Below are 24,748 nucleotides of genomic sequence, written 5' to 3'. Positions count from 1 at the left end.
ATAATTCTGCTAATAATGAAGACAGCCATTTTTTGTTTGTTTTATGTTTCTTTGTGTTAATTGTACCCCTTTTTGTGTCGTAGTTGATAGTAAACTGCAATACAAAGTTACTGGTCTTTTTTTCGGCAAGTGAAAAATGACGTTTAGAATTTAAACGTGCGTTGGTAGGAAAGAGCGATCGTCAACTTTATATTTTGTTAGTATGGAGTTTATGACGGAACAACAACATTAAGATCATTTTCCGCCTTTTTCATCTTATTTCATTTATGTACATCACTATCATACTGTTATTGATAGGAAAGGTTAATCGTTAGTTTGTGTTTGATTTAGTTTGTCTGTCCTAACTGTTCATATGAAGTTCTGCTAATAATGTAAACAGCGATAGTTTGTTTTTATTCTTCCTTATATTAGTTGTCTTTCTGTGTCGTTATTTGTAGGAAAGTGCAAAAGTAAGTTGTTGATGATTTTTTAGCAAGTGAAAAATGACGTTTAGAATTTAAACCTGTGTAGGTAGTAAAGAGCGATCGTCAACTTAAATTTTTCGAAATAAGGGGTGCATGAAAGAATGGCAATAATAAGATCATTTTTGTATTCCGCCAACTTTCGATTTATTTCTTTGAAGCACATCGCTATCATATTCTTATTGATAGGAAAAGGCGATCGAAAGAGCTTGTCCGTCCTCGCCTGTCTTATGAATTTCTGCTAATAATGTAGATAGAGATAGTTTGTTTTGATATTTCCTTATATTGATTGTACCTCGTTCTTTGTCGTAATTGGTAGGAAACTCTTTTTTTTTTTTAAAGTAAAAAATTCTGTTCAAAATTTAACGTGTGTAGGTAGGAAAGAGCGATCGTCAACTTAAATTTTTCTTAGTAAGTGGTTTATGATAGAATGACAACATTAAAATCACTATTGAATTCCGCCGTTTCAGCTTATTTCTTTGATGTACATAACTAAAATACTGTTATTGTTAGGAAAAGGCGATCATCAGTTTGTTTTGAGATCAGTTTGTTCGTCATAACCTGTCTGATGAACTTCTGCTAATAATGTAGACAGCGATAGTTTGTTTTTATGTTTCCTTATATTAATTGTACCTGTTTTGTGTCGTATAATTGGTAGGAAAGTGCAATCGTAAGTTACTGATATATTTTCGACAAGGGAAAAAAGCTGTTTGGAATTTAAACGTATGTAGGTAGGAAAGAGCGCCGTCAACTTATTTTGTTGCTAAGTAAGGGGTGTATGAGAGAATGACAATATTTAGATCATTTTTGTATTCCGCCTTTTTTTTTATGTTATATCTTTGATGCATATCACTATCATATTGTTATGGATAAGAAAAGACGATCGTTAGTTTGTGTTTGATTTAGCTTGTCCGTCCTAACCTGTCTTATGAATTTCTGCTAATAATGTAGATAGGGATAGTTTTGTTTTATGTTTACTTGTATTGATTGTACCTCTTTTTGTGTCGTTATAATTAGTAAACTGAAATAGTAAGTTACTGATATTTTTTCAGCAAGTGAAAATGACTTTTTGAATTTAAACATGTGTTGGTAGGAAAGAGCGATTGTCATCTTTATTTTTTGTTAGTATGTGGTTAATGACGGCATGACAACATTAAGCGATCTTTTTCCGCCTTTTTCAGCTTATTCCTTTGATGTACATCACTATCATACTGTTATTGATGGGAATTGTAATCGTTAGTTTGGGTTTGATTTATTTGTCGGTCCTAATCTGTTTTATATAATTCTGCTAATAATGAAGACAGCCATTTTTTGTTTGTTTTATGTTTCTTTGTGTTAATTGTACCCCTTTTTGTGTCGTAATTGACAGTAAACTGCAATACGAAGTTACTGGTATTTTTTCTGCAAGTGAAAAATGACTTTTAGAATTTAAACGAGTGTTGGTAGGAAAGAGCGATCGTCAACTTTATATTTTGTTAGTATGGAGTTTATGACGGAACAACAACATTAAGATCATTTTTCGCCTTTTTCATCTTATTTCATTTATGTACATCACTATCATACTGTTATTGATAGGAAAGGTTAATCGTTAGTTTGTGTTTGATTTAGTTTGTCTGTCCTGACTGGTCATGTGAAGTTCTGCTAATAATGTAAACAGCGATAGTTTGTTTTTATTCTTCCTTATATTAATTGTCTTTCTGTGTCGTAATTGGTAGGAAAGTGCAAAAGTAAGTTGTTGATGATTTTTTAGCAAGTGAAAAATGACGTTTAGAATTTAAACTTGTGTAGGTAGTAAAGATCGCTCTTTACTACCTACACACGTTTAAATTCTAAACGTCATTTTTCACTTGCTGAAAAATCATCAACAACTTACTATTGCACTTTCCTACAAATTACGACACGACTATTATTACAAGGAAAAATAAAAAAAAATGCTCATTGTTGAAGGCCGTACGGTGACCTATAGTTGTTAATGTCTGTGCCATTTTGGTCTTCTGTGGATAGTTGTCTCATTGGCAATCATACCACATCTTCTTTTTTATATCACTGTCTACATTATTAGCAGAACGTCATATGACCGGTAAGGACAAACACAAACTAACGATCGCCTTTTCTTATCCATAACAATAGGATAGTGATATGCATCAAAGATATAAGCTAACAAAAGGCGGAATACAAAAATGATCTTTATGTTTTCATTCTGTCATAAACCCCTAACTTTGAAAAATTTAAGTTGAAGATCGCTCTTTCCTACCTTCACACGTTTAAATTCTAAAAGTCATTTTTTACTTGCCGGAAAAAGATCAACAACTTACTATTGCACTTTTCTACCAATTACGAAACAAAATCAGGTACGATGTCTACATTATTAACAGAACTTCCTTAGGCATGTATTGTGCGGCATAAAGTTGATCTTAGTGGAAATATCTTTTTGAACAGGCCTTATGCAGTTTTGCTAAGTGCGTGGACTGTGCATGGTGTTATTGACAAGACGACCATCTTTTAGCGTCGTTATGTACTCCGCCTTATCACATGATATCTTTGGTTTCATCACCGTCGGAAAGGAAAAGCGATGGTTAATTTTTGAATGATTAATTCTAAAGGTTTTTAGCAGTGCTACTTTGAAAGTTAAATGTAAGCGTGTTTTTTGATTGTTTGATTGTACGTACACTATAATTATAGATCCTAATGAGCTTGTGTCGAAATCGGTAGGATTATGTGATTCTTTTTTTTAATCTGAAAATTAACAAGATATATTTGAAATACTGAAAAGGAAACTACAATGCTTCCCCTTTGTTAATTATACTGTGATGTTTGTGTTTCTGTACCATGATCGTCTTATAGGAAGAAAAGCGCTATCGTCACAACTTAAAATTTTCGTAGTAAGGAGTTTATGCATGACAGAATGAAAACATTAAGATCATTTTTGTATTCCGCTTTTCCAGCTTATATGTTTGATGCACTCCACTATCGTGTTGTAAAAGATAGGAAAGGGCGATCATTAATTTGCAGTTGTTTTAATTAGCCAGCCTAATGAAGTTCTGCTAATATTGTAGACTGTGATAGGTTATATTTATGTTTTCTTGTATCAGTTGTACCTCTTGTTGTGTCTTTATTAGTAAATAATTACATTACATGTATGTTTCATAAGAATCCGTAATTTTGATTGGCTGACAACAATCGCAAATTAAGGCACTCCAATGTCAAAATTTTATTTCCGTATAAAATACTACAGCTCTTATTGCACGTGCTATCCGTGACAATGTTAAAACAATACCAAAGAAAAAACAAATGAAAAGCTTTATATATAACTCTTAATTCGAATTCATGGTTGTAGCATACAAATATAATTATAAGAATTGAATGCTTCTTTTTATAATTTTATAGGGGTGTAAAAGCGTTAATCGTGCGCACATTTTTAAAATGAAGCGCTTCCGCGCTACATACAAAATGTGCTTCGGTCCACGCTTTTACACCCCAATAAAATGATAAAAAGAAGCATTCAATTCTTAAGAAAAAGATACAATGAGACAACTGTTCACCAGGACCAAAGGATGTGGTTGAAAAGAACTATAGTTCATCGTACGGCCTTCAGCAATGAGCAAAACCCATTCCGTATTGTAAGCTATAGGATGTCCGAGTATGACAAAATGTAAAACAAATGTAGCCGGAGATCTTGATTTGTCTTCCAAAATTATCACTATATACCTTCCGGGGTTCGCACCCGGGAACCCTGGCACAGTAAGCCATCCTTTAATTGAGATAAGGGAGACACCACTGGCGCAGCTTTTGGAGGGCGGTTATATATCTACTAGGTCAAGGGAACGACACTTCCCAACCTAAAGAGGCTTTATCAACATCAAACTCATGATAAACTATTTATTCCCTGATATTCATCGTAGATTTTTCAATGGAAGCACCATATTTAACATGTAGATAATGACTTGCCTCACAAATTCCCACTGTACCAGTCTTGGTCTTTACTCGGGACCCCTGGCAAAGTAAACCATCTCTCTACCACTGCGCAAGGCCGGGTCCCGGCTGGTGCAGTTGCAAATTTTGGAGACAAATCTGGCTCTCCGGTTACACAAAGTTCTCAAACGAGAAAACCGGGTGATGTTATAGCAAGAAACGAAACGAAACGAAACGAAACAGTTCCGTTTCTTATTTTAGAAATGTTATTGTGCTTTCCTAAAATATGGAACGAACTATTTTCTTTTCGTTTCGTTCCGTTTCTTAAATTAGTACTCACGATTGCATGACTTGTTTCATGTTTTAGTAAAAAAAAAATAAAAAATTACGCAACTCATGCTTTTTATTTCATTCAACCTTGTTTGTTTTTAATTGTGCTGATCGTGCTAGAATACAGTAGTTTCGCTGGTAAATATTTGCTTCCAAGTCAATTTAGAGTTGGTCTGCTTTTATGCAGGCTGTCTTCTATACTGCAATTTCTAAGTTACTATCCAGCAGCGCCTGCATATGGAGAATATATCTCACAGTTGATACGATATTCCAGAGGCTTGCGTTTCCTATCATGATTTTCTTGATAGAGGGTTGCTGCTTACCAGGAAGCTACTAAACTAAGGGTTCCAAGTGGTAAAGTTGAAGTAATCCCTGCGAAAATTTTACGGACGCCATCACGAGTTGGTTGACCGTTACAAATGATATGAGATCACCTAATTTGTATATATGCATGAGTAAAACGACGGGTGCCACATGTGGAGCAGGGTCTGCTTACCCTTCCGGAGCAGCTGCGATCCCCCTGGTTTTGGTGGGGTTCGTGTGGCTTAGTCTTTATAATTTAGTTTTCAATGTTGTGTTTTGTGTAGTGCTTTTTGCCTTGTCGTCGTTTTTCGTTTTTGTCATGATTTTGTCGGTTTGTCTTCGACTTATGAGTTTGAATGTCCCTTTGGTATCTTCTGCTTCTCTTTTAAATGAAGGCCAACGGGATGCTGTCGTAAACCCACCTTTGTATTAATCATAATAATTTTTCAAAGGAAAAGCATATGCATGACCTTATCAATTGTACACAAATACCGCTATCCCAATGAAACTATATAGCCAGCACTGTGTAAACTTTTCAACATACAATTACTAAATTACATTTGATATGTCAACATGGTCAATTAACCTACGTGTTACATAACACTTGAAATGCCTAATTTGAATTCCCTAATGTTGTACATCTGCACGCTAAATGCCTAGGAATCCCAATTTAAGAGGAACAAATCGACACCCAAGGGACGTTGGAGCATTTGTTCCATATATTGAAGATTTTGTGAAATTACTGAAGTCGTCTGACATTGCAGTGAAAAGTACTGATTTAAAGCGTATTTACCTTAGATACGTAAGTGCTCGAACTGAGGCTGTAGACCTTCATCATCAAGCAAGTTCGGGATTTTATAGAAGATTCAAAAAGCTTGCAATTATACACAAGATTAAAGAATGTACAAAACCAAGGGGGTATTATGTAGACTTGCCTAGAATATCCAGAAAAACAATTCATTCTGCAACAGAATCAATTTCCGGGAGACAATTTTATGAAAGAAAATTTGTGAACAAGAACGTTGGATGTGGCGTTTTCGCTCTCTGCAATATTCCATCGAATTTTCATTTAACAGAATACAAAGGACAATGGATCACACAATCCGAAAATAAAGATCGCGAGAAGGAATATGCAGAGAACAATTTGCCTCCAGTAGCAGTATTTGATCCTGTAAAGAGTTTAGTGTTAGATGCTAATCGGAATAAGCTCGGAGATTTGTTTAAGGAAGAAGAAAATTTAGCACGATATTTCAACCATTCGAAACAGTTTCCGAATTGTAAACTTATATCTGTGGTGCATGATAAAGGACAAAGTTATAAGAAACTTTTCTTGGTGTCTAAAGTTGATATACCAAAAGGTGCAGAATTGGTTTGGGACTATGGAGAGACCAAGAGAGATAGGATTCTAGGGAACCCTTGGTTGACCGGATAACTATTTCGCTTCTATATTACATGTCAAATCTCAATTATCAATGGGTAAGTAAGTAGTCGAGGTATAAAATAATTCATCGATTCATTTTATATATTCAATTTCAATGTTTGGTAAAATTTGTCTAGAGGGTAGCAGGAACATATATATTAACATGATTAACTTAGATATACTGTTCCTAGAGGGTAGGTGGTCGAGTGGTCAGGCTAGCGCGTCGGGCACAAGCTTTAAAGTTCTGCGCACAAGTTTCAAGAATTGAATTATAAGGAATGACTGTGATATTTATTTCTATCTATTTGAAGTGTGCACCACATGTTTGATTTTATTTCGAATAGACAGAAAAAAAATATTACATTCATTCCTTAAATAATATTAAAAAAAAATTCGTGTATAAAATGTACTTAACTGGCAATGAGTGACTATATTGAATGTTAAACAATCACGTGTATGTTTACAAAACTTCAGTTTATGTATTATTTTACTGCATAAATTGATTGAATAAAATTATTTAAATTGGTAATAAATACCAATAAAGGATTTTTTATAAAATTTATGTATTTAAAGGTGACATCTTATTTTATATTTCAAATCTGAGATAATTCCTTTGAAAAATAAAAAAAAGTTATTAGCATTTTTATTTGGTCCTGGCATTGTCGAGGGGGGAGGGGGTGGGGTAGGATGTGGGTCCTGATTCCGAAATCACGGCCGGCTAAAAAACACTATCGAAATCCCGAGGTCCCGATTTAAAAAAATCTAAATCCCGAAGTCCCGAAATTAGAAAAAAAGAATTCCCGGATCCCGAAAGGGTCAATCCCGAAATCCCGAGCTTAAAAACACCCAATCCCGGAGTCCCGATAAAGGTCCTATCCCCTCTCAATGTCGATGTTGGTCCTGTCATTATCAGCGTTGGTCAGGTCACGTTTTCTAAAGCTTCTTAAAAAAATATATATAATTTTTTTCTTTAGTCTAGTATATATTAAATGATTAAATCTTATTATATTTCAAATTTGAGATTGATCCTTTGAGAAATGAAAAAGTTATTAGCATTTTTCATTTAGTCCTGTCATTCGTTCCGGTCATTCGGTCCAGTCATTAGTGTAACCCCGATAAGATAAGATAAGATAAGAAATTTTATTTCAAGTCGGGTTACATTAAATACAAACATAAGCTCTGTAGAGCTTTTTGCCGACATTAATAACAATAACAACACACATATTAAGATACATAAAACACACATATGAGACATACAAATTATGATAGCTATATTGCAAGTAAAAAGTTCATAAATAAAAAGCATAGCACATGCAAGCAAAGCACTAAAAATTGAAACATAAGCACATGCAAAGCAGAATGAAATAAATAAAGCAAACTAATTTCTATAAGCTACATGGAACAAACATTTAACACAATAAAATAAAGGTATTAAGATCTGCAGGAGCCACACCTGCATGAGTTGCCATTCCAGTTGTTGATCATACTTTTAAACTGGTTTAGGTTTGTCTGTGCACGGATCGTGTCAGGCAACTCATTCCATAGTGTAGCTCCAGCATATCTTAATGAATGAAGGCCAAAATGTGTGGTTCTCACCTGTGGAATTTCAACAGTTTGTTGTTTTCTAAAAGTATAAGATACATTTTTAAAATTAATGATATCATGGAGATACACCGGTGATTCTTTATGTAATATTTTAAAAGTTTCTATTGCAATCATTCTTAGGCGTCTTATTTTTAAAGATGGTAAACCAGATTTTAACAACAGAGTTTCATAATCACTATCAAAATCTTCATATATGAACCTCAAGGCACGTTCTTGTATTTTTTCCATCTTTTTAGTATTACCCTCCCCACAAAAATGCCAAACCACAGGACAATAGTTGAAATTAGACATGATATATGAATGATAAATAGTTAACCTTCCCAATTTAGATAGATGTTTTCCAATTCTTTTAAGAACATTTAACTGCCTTGATGCTTTTTTACAAATATCAGAGATATGAGTTTTAAACTTGAGTTGATAATCTATTGTCACCCCCAGGAGCTTTACCTCAGTGTCACATAAAATTTCATTCCCATCCAAATTGAATTTAATATTCCCACTTTTTGATTTATTCCCAACAGCAATAGCCTGAAATTTATCTGGATTAGCTTTCATTTTGTTATTAGCAAACCAATCAATTAAAACAGCACTTTCCTTTTCCAAAGATTTAACTAATCCATTTAGGTCTGGTCCTGAGTGTGACAATGTATTATCGTCTGCATAATTATACAGTTCATTTTCTTTCACAAAATTGAAAATGTCGTTTAGAAAAATATTAAAAAGCACAGGACCCAAAATCGAGCCCTGCGGTACACCTTTATAGATATTTTGCCAGGTACTAAAATATGCACCGACTTTTACACACTGTTTCCTATTTGATAAATAATTATCAATTAAATTAAGTGCCCCGAACAGACCCGGATTGAATAAAACACGCCCCAAGTTTGCACCAAGATGGTGCCCTTCCTTTGTATCCGCTGGGGACTTCTGCACAATATTACAACAAATTTGATGTTCTATGAGGGTCCACACATGTCAAGATGGACTAATACATGTATAGACAATCAAGGAATGCAGGATATAACTACCGACCGAATACAATGTAAGTAAAATTGACATTTGAAGCGACTTCGTGGTCATCCTAAAAGTTGGTCCAAATAATTATGTCGTCTTGGAAGGCTATTTTAATTTTTTGCTTTGACGCCTTCCTATGTAAGGCGTCAAAGAAAAAAACAATATAATAGCCTTTCAAGAAGTCATTATTATTTGGTCTACCTAAAAGTAAAATATGGACAAGTGGAAAGCGAAAGTAGTCTAAAACTATAATAGAATACCTTTTATCTATATAATTTTATAAACAGATAAATAAGGATGTGAACAACTGAGTGAACAATGTATTAGAGACATTAGCAGATTAGAGGTAAACATTATCCTCAATAAAATTGTTTTTTACAATGACATGAATGACACAGTAAACTTATATTTTGTATTCTTATATCAATGTATATTCTTTATATATATTCTAATTTTTGGTGATTTTGTAATGGGCTACGATATCACGGAGTAAAAATGGGGGTGGGGACACTTCGCTGTTTATTTGATTATTAAATTAGGGGCCTAAAGGGATGGTATCTGCATGAAAGAATGCGAAATAAAATTGCCATTTCACGGTGAACAATTAAAAATGTCTTGCACGTTGATCTTTTTACCAATTTCAGTAAAACACGGTGAATAACGAACCTTTTGCACGGCTGCATGTGAAATGAAAATGGCAAAACATGTGCACGAAAATAACTCTTTACCACCCTCCTTGAAGTATAGGAGTTAAACTTTTAATTCCTCTGGAAGATGATTTTTCAATTTTTCTTATTTAATTCATGAAACATGATGTACTGTAAATTCAGAAATTATTGCATGCATTTATTATTGCGATTTTGTCATTTTAGATTTAAATGCGATTAAATTTTTACGATTTTGAGAAAATCCTGTTTAGTTTATAAACATGATAAATATGACATATTTCAAAATGAGAGTTCAAATTAATGCTTTTACAGCTCTGTCACATTTTTCATAATTTAATAAAAACCTTGCAATAATTTCTGATTTTGCAGTACATTTACATTGATAATGTGTATAGTATTGAAATAGTGCAACAATCATTGATGCAAATAAAAAAAAAATCAGGTGAGCCTTATGTTTAAAGTTTACTATTTGTGGACCTCCATCAATGTCCATGGATTTTTTAGTGTCACGGTTAAGTTTATATTTAATATATTAAGCTAGCCTATGTTCAAAATACATGTATGTGCGTACTAGGTATGTAAAATAAATGTAAATGATAATACTACAGTATGGAAAATTTTTTCAGAGGCTATAAATCGTACATGTACAGTGACAAATGACAACAATGTGAATGTGAAAAATTGTGACCTCTGCATACTTTCCACAAGCAACTTTCATGGCAATGGTCATGCAGAAGAAAGTAATAGAAATAGCCTTGAAGGTAGTGTAAATGATATGAGAATGTATATATGTAGTTTGGTATGAACTTTAAAGTTAGACCGAATTCTTCTGTTCCTATCATGCATATATTTACTAATTTACATTTGCTTTTTATTGATTTTGCTATTTTCTAATTTAAAAAAAAATAAAATTGTGCATGTATACTGATATATATATTGCACAAAATTTAAAAAAAATAATTAGAAAATAGCAAAATCAATAAAAAGCAAATGTAAATTAGTAAATATATACATTATAGTGACAAAAGAATTTGGTCTATTTTAAAGTATTCTTGCACTAATCTTTGAAATGAAAGAGCTGAAAATTGACTGTACAAATTGATCTTAAAATGTGTGTACACCTAAATAATACATGTATATTCTTGAGGTCCTCAGGAAAGAACAGTCCTACATGTACAGCTTACAGTGTTAACCTCTTAATAAAAAAAACCTATTATTTGTATGTCAATGTATGGAGGAAATTGTGTTATAATATACATGTACATTGTACCATTTACAGGGTAAAGAACAGAAATACTAAAATAAATGTATTGTTTTCAAATCTATATGTTGAAGCACAACATTATGAAAAAAATCATACAAGAGAAGAATAACATTCAGATTACAGAAATGAACATTGCATTATTTTTATTATCGGAAAATTTTTAAATTTTAAAAACTTTCTCACAAATTCTGTTGATATACTTCACATTTTATTTTATGCTGGACTTCAACAATATTTCATTTTCTCAGATGATTTGCATTATGATCAGAATATAAGGATGTAACTTGTAAGTGTTATCTATAACATGTATAAATTTGTATGCGAGTTTAAATGAATGAGAGAGGAAACCCAACATCACTATTAAACATAAGACTTCTAAAGATCTACATCAAGTCATAACAACATGAACAATCATACTAATGTTTGTTCCATTTTACATTTATAAATAGTTTGATTTTTTTTTCCAATTTTACTTTATCTAAAGATCTAAATTTATTTGTAGAGAAGAAATCATCAGAAATTCACATAAAAAGGAACCCCCCTGAAAGAAGAGACAATTCTGAAACAAAATCAATTAATGTTCAAAAGATTGATGAAACTCATCAACAAAGGACAAACAACACAAAAACCTTTCTATGTTGTCCCAAAGATACGTCAGAGCAAGGAGAGAAATTTACTAAAGGTGACTTTTCAAAATTAATGCTGGATATAAGCAATATGCATCTAGATATTTTGAAATATATTCAAAATTGTTCAAAAAACATTAAATTAATGCCAAAAATAGGAGATCCCTTGGATAGTTGTGAGGACTACAATGATGAAACTAGGAATTTGACTGAGGAGCAAAGATCATCACTCACAAAATATTTATGTGACAATTTTCAACAAATCACCTTGCAACACCCTGATGTACCAAGTCTAATTCATGGCACTATTACATTTATTTTGACACACAGACCTTCCAACTTAGAATCAGGTTTGTCTGTTTTTGCTTCTCTTTTATTTCTGTCAAAAGAATAGAGATGATATACATTTATTTTAGTGCTTATCATGTGTATGGTGCATATGGTATTACTTAGTCTATATATTCAGCTATATAAAAAATTAACACCTTACATACCTTAATCATGTTAATGTACGTAGCGTCATCGGGCGAGAAAAACAGACTTGTTTAGGGGATATACATGTTTATGGCCTCACAATGAAGTTGTCAGTGCCATATAGTTTTACCCTTGTTCGTAATTCCGTCTTTCCGTAATTCGTCATTCTGTCATTCCGCAACTAACCATTATACAGAGTTTTTTTCTAAACGCCTTCAGATATTGGGCTGATTTTTGGTATGTGAGTTAACCATGATGAGTTACTGATCAATTTTAAGTTTCGTTCCGCTCCACTAATTTTTGCCTAAATTACGGGCTTTGGACTTTGAGAACTTATTGAAAATCACAGTTATACGGACTTTTTTTCTAAAAGCCTTCAGATATTGGGCTGATTTTTGGTATGTGAGTTAACCATGATGAGTTATAGGTCAAGTTAAAGTTTCGTTCTGCTCCGCTAATTTTCGTTGAAATTACAGGCTTTGGACTTTGATAAATTATTGAAAATCACAGTTATACGGATTTTTTCTCTATTCCCCTCCAGATTTTGAGCTGATTTTTGATATGTGAGGCTACCATCATGTTTGTGTCAACATGTGTTTATATTGAATCTGCAGATTTTTCAACTTTTTGGGACGGGGCCATTCGTGTTGCTTTGACACATCTAGTTTAAAATCAATGTCTTTTGAACTTTTTTTACTTTGTCATGTTTGTACAAGATGCCTTATGTTAAAAACATCCCTTCTGTCATATGTCAATTGTGCCTGACCTAATTTAAATGGTTTCATTGACCACTTGAAAAAAAGTTAAGATTTTTTGTTATGTTAATGTTCATGTTATCATGAGTAGTAGGATAACTTTACTAGCTATTTGCATACATGTGTCTTACATGATCCGTAATAATGCCTGTCAGACAGTTTTCACTTGGCCTATACCTACACCATGTACATGCAAATATATCTACAATACCAAAATCACGAAAAATAAGTACCCCAGAAAAAGTATGTGATGTACTGAATAAGATTTAAAATTGTATTGTATATATTTACAGGACAAGGATTTGATTTAACTCCATTTTTGGAATCTGATGATAATGATGGCACAGATTCGGATTCAGGAAAAATTGAGAATGATGAATTTTCAAATGGTAATTAGCAAAATGATTAGTATTATTTTACTCTGATTGAACGTTAGCATGGTGAGTACATGTATTAACAGGGGTCACCACAACAGGCGAAGTGAGCGACAAAGTCGCTCTATTTGTCGCTCTAGGTCTCCCCACTTCGCTCTAGAGAAGCTCCAGGGAGAAGTTTATGTCGCCCTCGATTTTCAGTAAAATTCCCCAATGTCGCCTCATGATTTTTGAGAAATTCTCGATTGAAACGTAAAGTTAAACGACCGATAGGTATAGAAATACAAAGCATGTTTCGCCAAATTCAGAACTGATTTCTCTGCGATAGTATCATACATCAACGTGAAAATTGCATGCCCGGATGTACTACATGTATAAGCAAGAAAAAAGAAAAATCTAGATTTTGTTGATTGTTTATTGTCCGCCATCTTTGTTGTTGAAAATTGTAGATGGCGCCATTTCATCTTTTTATCTCTCATCATTTACCTTATCCATATTGAAATGTACTATTAATTTTGATGTTCTTATATTTACTGACAAACTGTGATGTCCCATGAAAAATTTCAGATTTCTTTTCAAAAACGGTATTCGCTTGTATTTTTACTACGTATGTAGTTTAGTACACTGCCGGGAACCAGCACAACAATTATAAACTACAAAACACAGTCGGTTTTTTGTTCAGGATTTTGTTTTACAGACTGATACATGTGCTTTGTTTCAGCTAAAGGTCCTTTAAACAGTATTTCAATGAATATCTGCTCATTAATTTGATAAGGAACGGCAATATTTACTTCCAAAGTCGTATATTTTTGAAAAATATAAAGTGAAAATTTTTGACGTGGATTGCACCATATTTGTTTTTGATTTACAAGTACCTATACAATATCGGTTATGAAAAATACGACTTTTCCGATGTTACTTTTTGTGATTTAGTCATATTTAAACACTCGTGAAGTGTTTTAGAATCAATAACATACATTTCTAACGGCAACTTGATTTTGGAAATCAGCATTTCCATGAAAATACCGCAAATGTGTGCGATTTCATGTACACGATTTGAAATTAACAGTTTTACTTTACGTTTTCAACACATGTCAAACATTTTTCTCTCTGAATTCTTATTAAATAATATTTTATGTCAGAACAAATGCATTTTGAATCATGATCTTAGCTATGAAAGACAGTGAAACCGTATTTTAACTTTTCTTAATTGATTATCATTTTTGTTTTAAAAGGTTCTTGGACTTGGTTTAATTTTAAAATCTTATGCAGCATAATTTGATCCAGGTCAAATCTTCAATTCATTCAGACCTACCAGAATAAATATAGCTCTTGTGCCACTAACTTGTGGTCCTTATGTCATGATATTTTTTGACAATTTGCATAGGACCACATGTAAATAAAAAAAGTATTTCAGACTACAAGCATGGCAAGACAAGGACTTACAAAATGTACTTCCTTAGCAATTATCATGAAAAAATTATTAGAAAAGTAACAAAAAATTTTATTCATAAAAAGAATAAACGTGATCTGTCGATTTTCCCTGAAGTCTCCCTGTTGGGCCTTCACTTCTCCCTGAAGTCTCCCTGTTGGGCCTTCACTTCTCCCTGAAGTCTCCCTGTTGGGTCTTCACTTCTCCCTGTTTGGCTGCCAGGGAGAAGTGACTTCTCCCTATAATTTTGAAGTGTGGTGACCCCTGTGTATATAATTACATTACATGCATGTTTCTTAGTATGACATGTATGATGTTTTATTTTAATGGAACATTCATACAGACCTAGAAACCAGTGTCTGGTTAGCATTTGTAGATAGGAGTGATAAACCTAGTATTTATAAGAATACATGTATAAAGCTAGAATTTATGTTTAAACATTATTTAGATTAGTGTTATAGTTCACACATTTTAACTAAATTGCATAGTTGTACACTAAAGCTGAACATTGAAACAGGAAGATAAACTGACATGGCTAGAGCATTACGTTTATACAAATGTTGTAATATGTAGTGTGTTGAAAATTAGTTTTTGGTTAAGACTGTTTCTAGAAACTTTAAGCAATAGGTCAACTCTATTTAGTTTATTGAATGATTGTAAGGTGTACATGTATTTCTCTTTTGGTTTATATTACTATGACCTCATTTTCTTGGATCATGTTAAGTTTATGTGATTGTTGTAGTAAAGCTTTATATTTAGGACTATCAACTTAATATCAATGGTTAGTAAAGAAGGCGAGACATATCAGTGTGTGCACACATTCGTGTCAATGAAAATAAAATTGTTTAAATGAACTTTTTTGTTTTATTTACAGGACAGGTATTTGATTTAACTCCATTTTTGGAATCTGATGATAACATTGATAATGATGATAATGATGACACAGATTCAGCAATGATTGAGAATGGTGGATTATCAAATGGTAAGTGTGGTACTATTTTATGTTCATGAAAATGTGATATTATGTAAAATTGACACACTTGTTATTGTTTACTGTGTATTCTTATATCTTAGAATAGAATGGTATATAATGGCATGAATGGTATGTTCTTTTTGTTTTGCCTTCAGAAAAAAGTTTCAAAGTGTGAAACATAGGGTTGCTAATCAGCCTGTGGCATTGAAAGCTCCTTTGCATAAACTTTTATATATGAATTGCTGATCCAGAGCTTCAAGCAAGGGCTGGGGGTTGGGGTGGTGTCCGTCATGGAACTTTCCCTACATATGGTTTGTTACAGTTAAACAGACATTTGCCTGACACCACCTAAAGTTAATTCATGATTTTTTGTTAAATATTTAAGTTTATTCTTTGTTAAAAGTCCATGTAAATGTAGAGCGTTTGTATGTTGTATTAATGACAAGAATATTGCCAAGGTATGTTGAGGGGAGACAGTTGAAAAGAAATTGACATGTTTTTGTGCCAAATAATATTTTTCTGATTGCAGGGGAGGGATTGCTCATAAAAAAATTAACTGTTGAAAGCACAAAGTTACATAATTCACAAAATGGAGTATATTTCTTAAACTTATTTGAAAGAGGATTGAGAGTTTCTTGTAGAGGTGTTGACTTCTTTTAAAAAAAACCCCCCAAAACTTCTAGATAGGATAGATCTAAAGCATTAACAGATTATAATCAGTGGTCTCCCTAGCCCAAAATAGAAGGGCGCCGCGCCCTGGGTGCCCTCAGCCGCGCCCTTCTGCCCTGACGTCTTTTTCCAAAATTAGCTTGTGCCGTTTTGGTAAAATTTTGTTTCATCGATTTCTGATCTCCAAGTTAATTACATATATGACACCTGTGTGATTGCCCCCAGGTTAATCATGTCATTACAATCAATTACAATGATTAAGACTTCATAGGTGTTAATAACTAGGTAATTTAATTAGAACAATGTATCTTTTTGTCATACTTTTCATGAATGTGTCAACGAGTGTGTTTAGCTTTGGTCTTAGCTTTGGTCGGCATTATCGATCTCCAAGTCACAATGGAAGAGCGTATATAAATGAAGACTTTCATGACTTTAGAATTGAATTTAAGTCATCAAAATAAAACTATGCCTTTACAGAAATGCCTTCCATCTCAACTTGTTAGCGACAAGCACAGTTTTTAATTAACTCAAACGTGGTGGAAATTGATTTTGGAGTTACTTCCCCTGTTTTAGCTTATTACAAATTTTTGCTCTAAAAATATTATCTAGTATCAAAAAAAGGAATAAATGACCAATTGAATATATAATAACATAATAATGTTACCTTAAAGATATTAATTGTCTTTGAACATATTAAAAAATATATATTGCAATTTCTACTTGATAATTATACTTTTAGCAATCCATGTTCTAAACATTGGTAAATCAGTAATGCTCTCAGGTTCAGATCATATGATGTATTAAAAGCTATAATTCCTATATAGATAAAAAAAAAACCACATATTCTTTGATAATGGGTAGAGTGAAGTTAAACTGTAAAAACATAATATGTTGATGTCGATGTACTATATCATTCATAACTACACAAACAATGAAATAAAGACTATAGTTGAAAAGCATCTTTATTTAAAAAAAACAACATATACAGTAAGAAAAAAAAGAGATTCGTTAACTTGTGATACACACAGAAACGTTGACAAAAAATGAGCAGTGCCTTTTCTTATCATAAAAAGTGCCCTGCCCTCAACTGGCACCCTGCCCCTTTTGATTTCTAGCTAGAGCACTGATAATGATATATATCAGTCTTAAGTTAATGGTGAAAGTTATTTTTTTGGTTCATTCAACCTATGCCAACATTTTTAAATTTTGGTATAAAATTGTGTGAAAAAATGTTGGCATAGGTTGAATAATTTGTTACAGATTAAGTGTTATAAAAACATAAATTAATTAGGGGCTAATCAATCTACAACCAGTTTAAACCTAGCGTTGATGTTTATTCAATATACAATTTCTTTTACAACTACTAGTGAAAATGTAGGCAATTGTGTGTGTTGAGGATCTCTATTTCATAAAGGAATAAGTTTTGTATATAAATGAAATAATGGGGGGGGGGGGGGGGGGGGGGGGAGGGATTTTATGAATTTTATTTAAGGAACAATCATCTAGTCATATTGAATATCTATGAGTGTCATTTTCATAAATAATATAGAAATATATGATAAAAATATTCAATTTTATGTAAAATATATTCCTTCAAATACAATGGCATACACCACTATTGAAACTCATGAATTTCATAAGACCTGAAATGTTTTAAATGTTCACTATTAATTCCAACACATTCAGAGAATAAGACAAATTTCACTAATACGATTGACTCAAAAGTCATAATTTAAGATATATACTGGTGTCATGTTGTTATCCTTTCGTAAAAAAAACAAGACATAGCGATCCTATATTCTGTAGGCGTCGGCGGTCCACAAAATTTAATATTCACTCTGTGTTAAAGTTTTTGAAATTTTAATAATAACTTAATTTCTTAAACTGTTCTGGATTTCTACCAAACTTAGATAGAAGCTTGTTTATGATCATAAGATAGTATCCAGAAGTAAATTTTGTAATCCATTACATTCGCCCTGTGGTTAAAGTTTTAAAAATTTGAATAACTTTCTTCAGCTATCCTGGATTGTACCAAACTTGGACAGAAGCTTGTTCATGATCATTAGATAGTATCCAGAAGTAAATTTTGTAAAAGAAAAGATCATTTTTTTTCCAGTATTTTACTTATAAAAGGACTTAGTTTTTCTGCCAGGATACAATACATTCACTCTATTGTCAAAGTTTTTAAATTTTAATAACTTTCTTAAACTATCATGGATTTGTACCAAACATGGACAGAAGCTCACAACTCAATATATAATGAATAAAAACAAACACAGAGTACTTGAATTTTCTAAACCAGTATCCGTAAAACAAAAGTGCAATGTCCAACTGGAAAGTTGCTGCCTATTATAAATGAACCAAACAATCATTTTTTTTTTTATATTTATTTTAAATTTTTTAAATTTGATTTAAAAAAAAAGTTTCTGTTGAAGTATCTTATATTTGTATATTATGTTGCTTGTTAGAGTATGTTTCGTATTTAATACAACAAAATAATGAAAAAAAATTTAAAAAACAAATTGTACAATTGAAATTTTTTGTCACTTTTTTTCTTAAGTATTGGATGTGATTAATTTTAGAAAATTAGTCTTATTTCATTTTTATAATAATTTAATATTTATTTCAACTCAATTTTGCTAGTATCAAGGGTTCTATTTTACAATTTTTATCTATTTAGAATTTGTTTATAATTCCATTTTTTACCACAACACAATTTTGCAAATACATATGTACTTCATTTTTGTTTGTGAATTGTTAAAGAGTAATATTTAATGCTTAAAAATACTGACTGTATTTTACCTTTTATTAATTGATAATTGTTATAACAACACCTATTGTATTTTGTTTGTAGGCATAGGTTGAATATATTTTTATCAAATGTTGGCATAGGTTGAAGACACCATTTTTTTTATCATTCTGGGAATCAAATAAAGTTTACTTTATTTTACAGTTCTTAACTTATTTTTCTCTCATATTTGATAAAAACCTCATTACCAACAACTGAATAATTACATCTTAATTTAATCCTTTGTCCCAATTTGACAGGTATACCCCATTATACATTATCGTAAATTGGGTTATTTTGGTTGTAGTTTTACTTTGGTTTATTTGGTGCCTCAAATGAAAGTGCCAAAATTAAACACACAAAAATAAAGCAAACACTAAATATTGAAACGCCAAAATCGAGGACTGGTACGACGATATCGTAATGTAAATTGTTGGGGGAAATATCTTATGTAATTATCATGTCTTCCGTATTTCCAATAATTCTATGCATAGCCAAATCTGCAAATAAATATCGGGTATAATTTGACAACAACACTATATAATTTTTATTTAATTGTCAATTTTCTAAAATTGTTAACAAAACACAATATGAATTTGTATTCACATATGTCATAAATATGCCCAGCTATTGCTGATTAGACACCGTTATTTGTAATTAGAATATGAAAACACCTTCGAATCCTTTATCTTCTGTTAATTAACATGTACTGCCATTTAGTTCATGTAGTTGCAATAGAGATAATGATTAAAATTTATTTTATTATTTTTTTTTTTAATCAATCTTTTTAAAATCCCTTTCTTTTAGCGTTCAACCCCCCGACATACGGAATTATTTTGCAATTGCATTCAAATCCGATTCGTTAATTTATTTAGTTAATTGTGTCGTGTTTCTAGTTTGTGTATCATTGATATTTTGTCAATATATATAAACGGGTTAATAAGGGCAAGTACGAATGAGCTCGCACACTTCTATTGTTCCAAAATCAAACACATCAATTGGGCGAGGCACCAAAATTACACACACCAAAATAAAACACATGCCTTTTAAGGGGAAACCGCCAAAATTTCCCAACTTACAATATTTGTGTTCAGGTAAGCCTACATGGTATTTAGTATGCATTTCTATTAGCATTGGTACATCTCATTTCGGTTGAGATTGTTTCATGTGTTTAGCCATGTATCCTCAAGTCATGGTTCATTGACTTACAATATTTGCATAATTTACATGTTTAGGTATAGCTTTTTTTAATTTCAACTTTTGCATTATCAAAATTACAAAAAGGCGAGACATATCTCTGTGATAACAGTTTATATAAATGTATATCTAATCAAGATTTTTGTCGAGCCTGCGACCTTTGTGATCCAACAGCAGCAGCATTAGCTAACTTCTTCAAAGCTTAACATTTTAGAAAGTGTAAGACCTGGATGCTACATAATTTGAATATAGATGCCTCATGTTAAAAAGTTTCTGCGGTCACATGTCCATTGTCCTTGACCTCATTTTCATGGTTCAGTGACTACTTGAACAATAAGTTAAATTCCCTTTTATAATGAGTAATAGGATAACTATATGTGATATGTGGGTACCTTGCAAGGTCCTCATGCCTGTCAGACAGTTTTCACTTGACCTCGACCTCATTTAATGAATTAGTGAACAAGGTTAAGTTTTGGTGGTCAAGTCCATATCTCAGATACTATAAGCAATAGATCTAGTATGTTCTGTGTATGGAATGATGGTAAGGTGTACATGTCCAACTGGCAGGTGTCATCTGACCTTAACCTAATTTTCATGGTTCAGTGGTTATAGTTAAGTTTTTGTGTTTTGGTCTGTTTTTCTTATACTGCATGTACTGTATGCAACAGGTTTACTGTATTTGGTGTATGGAATGATTGTAAGGTGTACATGTCTAGTTGGCAGGTGTCATCTGACCTTGACCTCATTTCATGGTTAAGAGGTCAAAGTTAACTTTTTGAGATTTGGTCTTTTTTTCTAACACTGTATGCAATAGGTCAACTATATTTGGTGTATGGGAATATTTTATGATGTGTATGTCAGTCTGGCAGGTTTTATTTGACCTTGACCTCATATTCACGGTTCATTGCTTTTGTGTTAAGCTTTTGTATCTTGGTCTGTTTTTTTAAAACTATAAGCAATAGGTTAACTATATTTGTTGTATGGAAGAATTGTAAGCTGTTCATGTCTGCCTGGCATGGTTCATCTGACCTTGACCTTAATTTCATGGTTCATTAATCAATGTTTAGTTTTCATGGTTAAGTCTGTTTCTTAGAAACTATCAAGTAATAGGTGAACTATCACATGTATCAGGACTATACTTAGTGTATTGAAAGATTGTAAGGTGTACATGTATTTCTTGTTTGATTTATATAACTTTGATCTCATTTTCTTGGATCATGTTAAGTTTATGTGATCGTTGTAGTAAAGGTTTATATTTTGGACTACCAACATAATATCAATGATTAGTAGAGAAGGCAAGACATTTCAGCATGTGCACTCTTGTTATTAATATGACAAAATAATTATATGAATTCCAACATGTCCAATATAGGAGACTGAATTAAAAATGAGGACCAACAGGTTTTCATTAAGGACATGAAGGACCACCAGGGAAAAACAGATTTTCAGAAACTCTGTCAAATGGTACTTCATATCTTGTGTACAGGTGCTTTATGTTAAGACATTTCTGCTGGCATCTATGATCTTTGTTCTTGGCCTTTATGCTTCACTGATTGTTATGCCCCACCTACGATAGTAGAGGGGCATTATGTTTTCTGGTCTGTGCGTCCGTTCGTCCGTCCGTCTGTTCGTTCGTCTGTTCGTTCGTCCGTCTGTCCCGCTTCAGGTTAAAGTTTTTGGTCAAGGTAGTTTTTGATGAAGTTGAAGTCCAATCAACTTGAAACTTAGTACACATGTTCCTTATGATATGATCTTTCTAATTTAAATGCCAAATTAGAGTTTTGACCCCAATTTTACGGTTCACTGATAGAAAATGATAGTGCAAATTTCAGGTTAAAGTTTTTGGCTTCAGGTTAAAGTTTTTGGTCAAGGTAGTTTTTGATGAAGTTGAAGTCCAATCAACTTGAAACTTAGTATACATGTGCCCTATGATATGATCTTTCTAATTTAAATGCCAAATTAGAGTTTTGACCCCAATTTTATGGTTCACTGAACATAGAAAATGATAGTGCAAATTTCAGGTTAAAGTTTTTGGTCAAGGTAGTTTTTGATGAAGTTGAAGTCCAATCAACTTGAAACTTAGTATACATGTGCCCTATGATATGATCTTTCTAATTTAAATGCCAAATTAGAGTTTTGACCCCAATTTTACGGTTCACTGAACATAGAAAATGATAGTGCAAATTTCAGGTTAAAGTTTTTGGCTTCAGGTTAAAGTTTTTGGTCAAGGTAGTTTTTGATGAAGTTGAAGTCCAATCAACTTGAAACTTAGTATACATGTGCCCTATGATATGATCTTTCTAATTTAAATGCCAAATTAGAGTTTTGACCCCAATTTTACGGTTCACTGAACATAGAAAATGATAGTGCAAATTTCAGGTTAAAGTTTTTGGTCAAGGTAGTTTTTGATAAAGTAGAAGTTCAATCAACTTGAAACTTAGTATACATGTTCCCTTTGATAAGATCATTCTAATTTTAATGCCAAATTAGAGAATTTATTCCAATTTCACAGTCCTTTAAACATAGAAAATGATAGTGTGAGTGGGGCATCCGTGTACTGTGGACACATTCTTGTTTTAAAAATGATTTTATATACATGAATTTTAGCTTACTACTCCCAAAATGAGATTTTCTGAAAGTCTTTAAGACGATGAATAACTATACAGATACACATTGATCTTCAAGACCTTAAAAAACACTAAAATTTAATAAAGTATAGCATAGCAGGCCAGACATCTCAGTGTCTGCACTCTTTTTTTGGTTTTATAGCAATGTAATGTTTAGATTCTGTAAAGATTGTAAACAATTGGTTAATAAATGTTACAAATATATTCATATCCTTAAGCTTTATACATGTAATAGAATTGTTTAATTGTATGTCATATTTTGAGAAAAGCTGCATTGAAGTGACTATTCTACTATCATAAATTTATTTTACAAAGTAGAAAATGAATATTACTCAATATTTTGTCTATATTATGGCATAATGGAAATTTTGCTTACTTATTCATGTCACTTTAAACAGAATGGTTAAATTTTAAGTTTTTTATTTTTCTTTATTTTCAAGTATTTGATTTAACTCCATTTTTGGACTCTGATGATAACATTGGTAATGATGATAATGATGACACAGATTCAGCATGTTCAGAAATGATTGAGGATGGTGGATTATCAAATGGTAAGTATTATATATACCACGCTATTTACGAGTTGAACATATTTAAACGATGAAACTGCAGGATGAGTTCGTTTAAATATGTTAATGAGTAAGGCATGGTGTATAGTGTTGTTCCGATGATCGGAATAAGTCGGAAATCAGTTGGTTTAGCCTAGTGATGTCGATAATCGATTGGGATTTTGTTCAATCGATTGTCGTTTAAGTTTCCGGACCTTTAGCTTATCAACTTCCGGTCCGTTTGCGGTTTGCATTTTATATGCGCAGTCAAACAAATAAGGTGGCACGGTAGTATTTCCCTGCCATAGGCGACAATGTTAACATTTTTCAGATTTTCATGACTTTCTAACACTCCCCAAGATCCAAAACCTACTGAAACTTCAAGGACTTTCATTCAGATATTCAAAAATAAATGAGAAACACCATCATGACCGTTTACTTTTTTAGCTATTGTCACCAGTCTAAGGGAACCAGTCATTTACATCATATTTGACCGCAGTAAATGTAATATTCTAAAAAAAATGTAAAAAATTTATTTCAAAAGTTACATTTAAAAATTGTTATTTTTCAGACTCATAAATGGTTAAAATACTTGAAAAAAATGTTTCTGGTTGATAATCCATTTCAATGTCCAATCACAGTGTCATAAGTATTCACCTAAGTAGGGTACACAAAGGAGCAACCTAAAACGTTGGAAGCAAATACTACCGTGCCACCATAATAACAAAAAATATCAGTCGATGACAATAACAATCTCAAACATCCTATAATTAAAAGACAACCAATTTCCTTCTTTATAAACGTGACAAAAGCATTGACTATAAATATATACAGATTGATGGAATGTTATTTAAAATTAATAACTTTGTATGAAATACTTTCTTTCAATACCGGTACTTGTTACTTGAGAGCGTACATAAAATCCTTCTGATTTTAGACAAAATAATTTCTTTGCTTCATTACAACGTGTTGCAAATTGCCTTTTATTAATGTTTCATCCATTTGTAGTATCAAAAACATCATATTTCTTTCCAAATTGCTTGTCAGACATCGTTTATTTTTGTAAATTTTCTGAAATTTGTCCGCCGTTGAAAAATATAAAAATCACATATCGGATACGGTTCAGCTATGTAATAATTCCGCATTCTTGCAATTATAAGTTCAGACTCACGAATGACACAATTTACAGAAAAATAATGATCACAAAAGTGAATAAAAACATTCTACGCGAATTTACAGACATTGGCTTAATCCCCTTTGTTTACTGTATATATTAGGTAGGCACTTAAAGTTAACCATCGAGGGACG

General features: G+C 32.2%; 1 protein-coding gene across 3 annotated transcripts in view; it reads left to right on the top strand.

The window, feature by feature from the left end:
- The first annotated feature begins 8,903 nt into the window (after nt 1–8,903).
- The window catches only part of LOC143080096 (uncharacterized), a 75,421-nt gene continuing 59,576 nt past the window's right edge, over nt 8,904–24,748 (top strand). For 2 of the 3 annotated variants that reach the window (XM_076255775.1, XM_076255774.1), the window contains exons 1-6: nt 8,904–9,073; nt 10,340–10,474; nt 11,480–11,953; nt 13,126–13,221; nt 15,513–15,620; nt 23,333–23,443. In XM_076255775.1, the coding sequence (XP_076111890.1) occupies nt 11,677–11,953; nt 13,126–13,221; nt 15,513–15,620; nt 23,333–23,443 (592 nt within the window). In that variant the 5' untranslated portion in view covers nt 8,904–9,073; nt 10,340–10,474; nt 11,480–11,676. The remainder of the gene's footprint in view (nt 9,074–10,339; nt 10,475–11,479; nt 11,954–13,125; nt 13,222–15,512; nt 15,621–23,332; nt 23,444–24,748) is intronic. The other variant, XM_076255776.1, reaches the window with a different exon arrangement.

The sequence above is a fragment of the Mytilus galloprovincialis genome, chromosome 6 (genome assembly GCF_965363235.1).
Source record: "Mytilus galloprovincialis chromosome 6, xbMytGall1.hap1.1, whole genome shotgun sequence".
In the NCBI taxonomy this organism is placed as follows: domain Eukaryota; kingdom Metazoa; phylum Mollusca; class Bivalvia; order Mytilida; family Mytilidae; genus Mytilus; species Mytilus galloprovincialis.
Note: the sequence above shows the minus strand (reverse complement) of the source record. Positions and strands in the feature narration are given on the sequence as shown.